The sequence below is a fragment of the Sinocyclocheilus anshuiensis genome, unplaced genomic scaffold (assembly GCF_001515605.1).
Source record: "Sinocyclocheilus anshuiensis isolate Anshui unplaced genomic scaffold, SAMN03320099.WGS_v1.1 scaffold436, whole genome shotgun sequence".
In the NCBI taxonomy this organism is placed as follows: Eukaryota; Metazoa; Chordata; class Actinopteri; order Cypriniformes; family Cyprinidae; genus Sinocyclocheilus; species Sinocyclocheilus anshuiensis.
Genome location: NW_015560618.1, coordinates 3233023 through 3242174, shown reverse-complemented (window position 1 = coordinate 3242174; position 9152 = coordinate 3233023). Strand labels below are relative to the sequence as shown.

Genomic DNA, 9152 nt, shown 5'->3' with positions numbered 1-9152 from the left:
GCATCATATGACCCCTTTAAAATGTAATTTAGTCCTGTGTTGCAAAGCTGAATTTTCAGCATCATTACTCCAGTCTTCAGTGTCACATGATCCTTCAGAAATCATTCTAATATGCTGATTTGCTGCTCAAGAAACATATTATTATTATTATCAATATTGAAAACAGTTGTACTGTTTAAGATTTTTGAGGAAACGGTGAAACATTTACTTTTTTTAGAAATCAATAGAAAGTTAGAAATTTTACAAATAGGAATCTTTTGTGACATTAGTATGTAGTCATTTATTCCTTTCTCCAAAGAAAAAAAAAAAAACTTACTGTCTCTGCTGATGATAGTTTATCTTATGTTGCATTTAATGTGTAAATGAGTGTGTGAGAGGGGAAAAAATGAACACTCACTCCTTGGCAAAGCAAAGCAACTGTTTGGGTTTGGGTCCCAGCATTTGGCCACAGTAAGCGACACGGGTCTGCAAAAAAATAAAATTGGTGCAGCTGTTAACACACTTTTGTTGATAAGCTAAACACATCCCATATAACATGAATGTTTTGTAATATGACTCACCCAGGCTTATGCACGATCTCCCTCAGCACTCGTACCGCATCATCATTGCACATGTTCTCAAAGTTGATGTCATTCACCTGTGAGAAAAAACAGAAATCTGAACTGATACAACCAGCGTCTGTCAGATTCCTATCCTGAACACGTCCTTATCCAGTCCTCACCTGCAGCAGCATGTCACCGGGCTCGATCCGCCCATCGGCCGCCACCGCTCCGCCCTTCATTATGGAGCCGATGTAGATGCCTCCATCACCGCGCTCGTTACTCTGACCAACGATACTGATGCCCAGGAAGTTATACTTCTCTAAATGAGGATAAAGCAAGAGAGACTTATGGCAACTAGTGGACTTTAATAATATGTAGCTTTGCACATCTATAACATCATCCTTAGTTCTTATATCAGAGAGAGAGAAAAAAAAAAGATAATATGTGCCTTTAATAATTTAATTATACAGCACCAATTTAATTAAAGCAATAAGGCACTCACGGCTGTATTTTATTGTTCATATAATCAGAGTTTCATTAAAAAGCAACAAATAAAACCGTGTAATGCTGACTCACCCATATTTAAAGTGACAGTGATGATATTCAGCGACATAGTGGAGTCAGTGATGCTACTGAAAGATGAAGACTGAAGAAAGAAAGACAAAGATCGTTTTAACACTTATCGTATTAGACACTTAAAGAGCTCTGCCTGCTGTCTCACCCTCTCCATTTGCTGGGCTTTGGGTCTGCGTCTCCGCCGGCGGTGTCGTCTCATTAGCCTGGACGAGCCGCTTTGCTCCGTAACACTGCTGAAACTGCAGAACGGATGTCACAATATGGTGATTACATGAGCTTCCCATTTCAGTTTGTTCTGAGTCACAGGCAATGCGAAACATTATTGATCACTAGGGATAGGAATCAGAAAGAATTAATAGAGATAGTTCACCCAAAAATGAAGATTGTGTCACCCTCATGTTGTAACTATCCCATAATATGAAGATATTTTTAATGAAATCAGAGAGACTTCTGTCACTCCACTGAAAGATTTAACTCCCCCAAAACTTTGACGTTTCCATATGAATCGAGCAGTTTAAACCAACTTTTCTTAAGAGGAATGAATGATTGATTTGTGAAAAACAGATATAATGATGCTGCTGTTTTTCAATGGAGAGTGAAATCTCTCAGATTTCATAAAAATACAGAAGATGAACAAACGTTTATCCTGCAAATGTTTCATTTTAATTTGGCATAATCTTGCATTGGTTACAAGCCTTTTATGGTTGCCAGATGTCAAGAGTTTAAATCCCCAAACAGAGCTTTTCTCTTAGGGGTTGTTTACACAACAACGTTTTCAGCCAAAAATGGGAAACTTTATATATGTTTTGCCTGTTCGTTTACACGACAACGGCGTTTTGGGGACTGAAAACACATTTTTTTGAAAACAGGTTTCAAAGTGCAAGTTTTCGAAAACGCCACCGTTATCGTTTCCGTGCAAACACCCAATACGGTAATCTTTGAAAATGGTGACGTCATGCACGTGCGTATTACGTGTTAGGTATGTAGACATGCACAGTACGTGTCGATTTTAAAGGCAAGCGCAAACAAACATATACAACAATGGCGGAGTACATGGTAGAGTACAAACAAGAGTTTGCTAACGTTTCTTCAGCAAAGTGTGGATTTACTTCACCAATATTACAACCAACAGTGGAGACGCATCATATACAACATATAATCGTCACTTCCCTACAGGTACTGTTTACTAACAAGGTGACAGCGCCAACTACTGGCCTGGCATACGTAATACAGCGTTTTTGGCCGTTTTCGCGGATATGTGTAAACACGAATCGTTTTGAAAACGTTGTCGTGTATACATGAAACTTTTAAGTTTCGTTAAACATATAAGTTGGAGTTTAGCGATCTTTACTGAGATATTCTGCTCAAACAAAAGTGCAATACAGCAAGTCTATGTTCTTTCATGAGACCATTTGCGCTGTTTGCTGTGAAATCCGCAAAGCGTGCGAGTTGACTTTTTCGGTTGATTTGAGCTTATCTGACATACAAATCAATAACCGTGATTATAGTTTTGAGCAAAATAATCATGATTAACCATTATTGCACAGCCCTATTCAATCAAATATTCAATTTTAGCATTTCCTAATCTTGTCTAATTATTGTTAAAAAGCACATCATCTACCATAAAATGACCAACCCTAACAAAATAGCATTCCCAACCATATCAATAACATTAATATACATTTATTTTAAACAATTTCCAAAATCTCCACAAACTATGATTACCCACACCTGCTTGTCAAATTGCTCAAGTCAGAGCTCTGAAAAACCTCACTAAACCACTGGGGCTCGCCGTGATTGTAATCATATTGAGCGCACCGGTTTAAGAACGAGACTCACCGGCTGGTGGAGCCGTCATCCGAGTCGAAACAGCTGCTTGATTCCAGTTCACTGCTCATGAGGGAAGAACGGCTGTCACAGATGTCATAACCTCCCAGATCCATGCCTCTGCCGCCCCGTGAGTAGCCATTCTGCCTTCCTCCTAGATGAATTACCACTGATATTAATGCTTAGTTGTTCCAAATATGAACTATTCTTAATTTTATATATGAACCTTTTACTGATAAAACACCATGGCATCGTAAGACATGCACAGTGAGATGAGAGTGTTGACACACACCAGAGTGCTCATGTGAGTGTTTCCTGCGCGATCTGTCCCTCTCCCTCCTGTGTGACACGACTGAATCAGTCTCCGTCTCATCGTCCACACCATGCCGGCTGCCTGCAGCCTTTGGACTGTGTGCGAGAGAAGATTAAAGAGTACAGAAACAAAAGACTCTGAGAACATGCTCCTTGTTTTGAGTTTTACTGCCAACTTGTGATTCGATCTGATCATTTGTACAACACAGCGTACTGGAAGGACGGGGGTCTGGAATCTCCAATGCCTTGGCTTCTCTCGTGAGACGGCGGCCGCTCGGACTGACTCTCCGCCACTGAGCATCCATCTGAGTGGGAGCCGTCTGATGACACCAGCTACCAAAGAAACAATGATATGCAGTTCACAGTAACCTGAAGTGGTTATATTTGAATCAACACATGGTTAAACACAGTTTCAAATTATCATTGAGAAAACACCCTTTTTTAAGCAAAATGGTTAATGGGGGTCACATCGCAATCTAACATACCTGTGCTACAAGCTCCTGTCACTGATCTCTCAGTACATAAACTCGCTATATATCCCCTCACTATACAAATATATTACAACACCCTAATCTTCATACATGGCCTATAAAATGGTTCCAGATCCCAAGAGAAATTTTACTATGATGGGTCACGCAACATTTAAAAACAGAGCAATAAAAATGGCAATTTAAAGTGAATGTAAATCTTTTTTAAAAACAAGACCTTGTTGTTTTCTTTGTATTCATGTTGGTTTCATATGGTTTTACAAAAAAAACTTTTATACCATTTTCAAAAAGGTTTACATTTAATGACTCTAAAAATGTCATGTGGTGCAACCCTCAAGTAAAAATTGTGTACACATCATTTTTCTCATCATCATATTCTTCGGGGTAAAAAGTATTTTTTACAAAATCATGAAATATTAATGTATAAATAGCAGTATGTTTTGGGGTGCTGCACCACATGACATTTTGCAACCTGAACTAACCTTGCCTTGTCACTAAAAGCTCAAACTATCTGATATTTTAAGAGACTTATTGACTTTGTCACACAGATATGTATATGTATATCATCTGTGGAAGGTGTAAGGCTATAAAATATTCATCCAATTGCATCCCTCGGCCCGAGGGCTATGATAGGCTGCACTACCTGCCTGTCAACGTATGTATTTGCATGATACGTGATACGTCATCAGAGCGTTCCATTACGCTATTGTAAAGACGTTTTGCAAAATATCTTTGTTTTTCATAATCAATGAAATAGTGGTGATACAAAAATATTCCACATTACAGAACGTATCTCACTGTCACGTGAAGCTCTGCTCATGTTCTTGAATACTGCCTGGATCACTGGCAGTTCATCTAAAATTCCAGTCACGTTCATCTCTCCTCTTATTGGTGTGAGGAAATCGGAAGGCCATTTGTACTTACCCCAAAACTGCTTTGTTTAAATAGTAATATATTAATCGTGTGTTTGTTCGTGCATACGCTGTCATTCAGAATGAAAAAGATGTTCTTTGTGGTTGCATGCCATTTAAATATAAACGAGTCGCTCATAAGACAAAGCTTATGCAGCATACCAAAGTCTTTGATTAGCTGCATCAGACCGAAGTGAACCTTAAGCAGGAATGACTGGCAGACTCTTTGAAAAATACAAATACAGCAGAGCCAGCACTCAAGAGAACCGGGAATGGACTGAATTAAAAGGCTGATCTATTATGCAAGAAACACCAGGGAATTAAGATGCAGGACTAGATGGGATGTGTGCGTGTTTCTGTTCTCACCCAGCAAATCACACGGCCATTGTAACAGGGAAGCTTTGCATTGTCGTCGGCGATTTCCTCCTTGACCACCCTGCAGAGAAAAAAAATCAGAACAGACAGGTCTTGTTTTCCAACCACAGTCTGTGTGCGAACTGCAAAAAAGAAAGCTCAGCTTTAGAGATCCCCAGAGTGTCTGGCTGGGAATAAATTAGAATACGTAAATGAGACAATGCCATTAGATGAAAGAACGGACGGGTTGGATCAGAAAGGCATAAATCAGATAAACATGCACACACACGTGCTCACCGAACACACAAAGGACTGAGCGCAGGGAGACTCCAGCAGATAAGATCCCAAACTCATGAATTCAAAGATATTTCAGCTGTACAAGATGTACCACTAGAAAGTTGAGTTTGCGAATCTGTATGAAAAGACCTGTTTGTTCAAATGCTCATATGTAAAACTAGCACAAGGTTACATCATTTACAACCAACAAGATTGTAACATGACACCCTGAAACAGATCATTTAGATTCCACTATCAGTTTGTAAAACATACCACAAAAATGTGTATACATAAATGCCTACGAGGCAAACAATAAATCAGGTTTCCCACTCTTTAAGACCATTACATTTCCATTACTTTTTAATTGTATTTTTTTTTTATTCCTATACAGGATATCAGGTACCAATGCTTGAAAATTAAATAATCCTGTGGTGTGGTCAAAAGCACAAATATTCCATGCTTGCTCTGAATTATCATATACACTATCGTGCAAAACTTTCATTTAGCAAGGATGCATTAAACTGAAAGTAACAAAAAGGAGTTTTACACTGACACAAAAGATTTCTATTTCACTGTTCTTTTGAACTTTCTACTCATACAAGAAATCATGGTTTCCCAACAAAACAAAAAAATTCTACACTGATAATAATCATGAGCAGCAAATCAGCATATTAGAAGGATTTCTGAACGATCACGTGACACTGAAGACTGGAGTAACGATGCTGAAAATTCAGATCTGCATCACAGGAGTAAATTACTTTTTAATTTATTAAATTAGACAACCCGTATTCTGAATTGCAATACTATTTCATAAAATTAGTTTTTACTATATTTTTGATCAGATAAATGCAGCCGTGGTGAGCATAAGAGACCTCTTTTTAAACATATAAATAAATCTTACTGACCCCAATTAATATGTACTATAGTTTATGTATAGTATAGTTGGATCATGCAGTATAGTATGTCAACTAGTTTCCAAAAGTGAAATATCCTTTACAAACCAAGGGACGAGTCAAAATTATTTTCTGTGGTATTCAAAACCATGCTACAGATGCTTAATATTTTAAAACCAGATTACTTCGTTATTCTATACTACCCGTTTTTAACATAAACTACCCATTTTGATGTGCACTGCACACAGCATTAAAAAAAAAAAAAGTATTCATTTACAAACACTCTAATCCAATAACGGCATTTAAAAATGTGTAAAAAGACTCTTTGTTGTGTTGACAGACATGTAAAACATCAATAGAGACAGATTCAATTGAGCTATTCATTTCCATTTGGCAGAAATCTGAGGCTGCCCTTCAATGACAAACATCTTTAAGCTTTTAATGAACTTTTTTGAAGGGGAGTTAAAGGGAGGGGAACGGGACGATCAAACTACGACATATTTCACTGGGGAAGGTTGTAAAGCTGCCAGCACTGAAGCGATCAGGGCATTCCACAGTCACTGCCTGCAGTTGTTCCAAGTCAACATTCTTTGGCCTAATGCAACAGACAGACAAGACAAGAACACTAGCCAGCACTCCAAATGAGACTTATTCACAAGCTAGGGGTTAGTTTAAAGATACAGGTAACACTATATCTAATGCACTTTTAAACCGGAACACAAATATGAAGCCACGTTTCACAGCATTTCCAGTTACTTCAATCAGTGTACAAGTAACTATTGGCCCATCAAGCACAATATATAGTAATAATGCCGATATATAAAGAAAAAGCCCAAAAAAGTCAATCTCAAAGTCAATTCGTTTTCATGACCTTTCGAACTAGTCATGATGATTGACAAATGAAGTCAATCTAGAGATATTGCTGGTCAGATTTTAATTAATCTATTTGATGATCATACTGTAATATATGAAATATACATTATCTCCAATAAGACATTCCAAACACTACCTTGCAAGCACGTTTTACTCTTTACAAGCACTCACGACGAGTAATATCCAATCAAGTATATGTTTAAACGCAAAGCAAGGCTTGACAAATTTATATTTCTTAACTAATTTCCATGCAGTACCTCACTTTAAAATCCCCTGATATTTCCAGGTTTTCCATGACCTGGCAACCCTGGTCTACTTATCCAAATATACAAGGTCTGCTTTTAAAGGCCTAAATAAGAGTTCACATGAACTCCAAAGGAATGGAAACCTGGGAAAAGTGAGTCTATGGCTAATGACCAAGACCACACCATAAATAACGTTAAACGCGTCCAAAATTCCATAGAAACGCACCTCGAATGTTTTCATCATTTGGGGGGATGTTGGGTTTTGGGGACATATGGCCGCTGAACAGCGCATGCCCACTGCACATTCAAATCGATTCTACTGTACTTCTGTGCTTTTGAATCGAGGTGGAACATTCCTCAAAGTGTTAGTTAAACGGTTCAGTTTCGGCGATACTCGCTCACAAATGTTCTGACGCGGAGGTGCTTTGTGAAAAAAAAAAAGAAAATACTTCAGGAACCGGATCTGAACACAATAAGCATAAAGAAACCCCAAAACCAAGAATGCTTTTTGTGTAGTCATGGTAATTTAGACTGACGCTGAAGAACATTCAAGAAGAAAGGATCCTAAACTACTCCCTCCTGTGATACTTTGACTGTGGTCACCAACCATTCACTAACTAACTAACTAACTGCACCCCAAAGCTCGTACCGACAGGCCAAAAGCCATATTTGAGAGTAAATCCAGCCTTAAAATGGACGCCGTCGTCAATTGAACAGGACCTAACATTCACCCCTGCTGAACCCCGCACGCACACACTGTTCATTTGACTGCTTTCACACACAGTTGTGTCCAACACAACTAATAAAAGGCATTATATCAGCCTCTGAAAAATCACGGCAGTCGATCCACGATCCAAAAAAAGGACAGAAAATGTGCGAAGAACGGTAATTGTGCGTTAAACCCGAGAAATACATGCAGAAGTGCGAAGAAAACTAATGTACGGTAGGCTCACCCAAAGTCATCGTCCATAGATTTAAAGAAAAACTTGTAGTTTGGTTTCTTGAGGGCATTTTTCAGGTCCAAAAGGGTGACCCTTTCGGCAGGGATGGGCAGTTTGACCAGGTATGGAGTTTCCTGGTCGTCGAGATGGTAGATAACTTTAGTCTCCCCCATTGCAGACCGCTGGGGAGAAGTGAACGGCGGTCATCCAGCGCAGGGGCCCCTGATGCCCCTCCAGAGTGGGCTTTTGCTCGCTTTCACCCGCCAGTTGACTTTTTTGTTAATCCCGTTCTTTCTTTCTTTCTTGCCTTCCCCCAGAGTTCCCAGGAATCTTCTCTATCAGCGCGAATATTCCATGAGCTGATGGGTTTGAAAGGCGATTAATGACCCATACTCTTATTCACTGCGTCCCGCCTGTTGAGAACGGAGGATAGTGCGTGAAATGTGTGATAAAGAAGCTTATTTTAGTCAGGAATGCCGTGGCTTCTCGGAGAGCTTCCCTGTGCTCTCCTTACAGAGGGTTTTGTATTGCTTTCATTGACGCCGAATGCCCGAGGAAACGCGCTCCCTCTAGCGGTGAGGGGTGGTAGGTGTGGAAAAAAAAAAAAGTTACTTGGGGTCATTCTACTGAAAGAATGCCATTTGGAGAGTGGGGTAAACGGGCAGTGTTGGGGAAAGTTACTTTTAAAAGTAATGTATTACAATATTGCGTTACTCCATGAAAAGTAACTAATTCAGTTACTTAGTTACTTTTTATGGAAAGTAATGCGTTACGTTACTTTTGCGTTACTTTTAAATCTGGACAGGGCTTGCTCGTTTGTTTTTAAAATAAAAAAGTTATATTTTTGGCAAATATAAAAGCCTTTTCACACCAAAAGTGAAATGAATAAGCCTCAGGCTGAAGGGAAAGTAAAT

At 39.0% G+C, this 9152-nt stretch overlaps 1 protein-coding gene across 1 annotated transcript in view; it reads right to left on the bottom strand.

Annotated features, from left to right (window-relative positions):
- Positions 1–8826, bottom strand: part of dvl3a (dishevelled segment polarity protein 3a) — a 16008-nt gene extending 7182 nt beyond the window's left edge. The window contains exons 1-10 of the mRNA XM_016478133.1: positions 8251–8826; positions 5023–5092; positions 3472–3590; positions 3238–3353; positions 2958–3099; positions 1264–1357; positions 1119–1188; positions 722–861; positions 561–637; positions 398–465 (exon numbers count right to left, since the gene is read on the bottom strand). Of these exons, the coding sequence (XP_016333619.1) occupies positions 398–465; positions 561–637; positions 722–861; positions 1119–1188; positions 1264–1357; positions 2958–3099; positions 3238–3353; positions 3472–3590; positions 5023–5092; positions 8251–8411 (1057 nt within the window). The 5' untranslated portion in view covers positions 8412–8826. The remainder of the gene's footprint in view (positions 1–397; positions 466–560; positions 638–721; positions 862–1118; positions 1189–1263; positions 1358–2957; positions 3100–3237; positions 3354–3471; positions 3591–5022; positions 5093–8250) is intronic.
- Between the last annotated feature and the right edge of the window lie 326 nt (positions 8827–9152).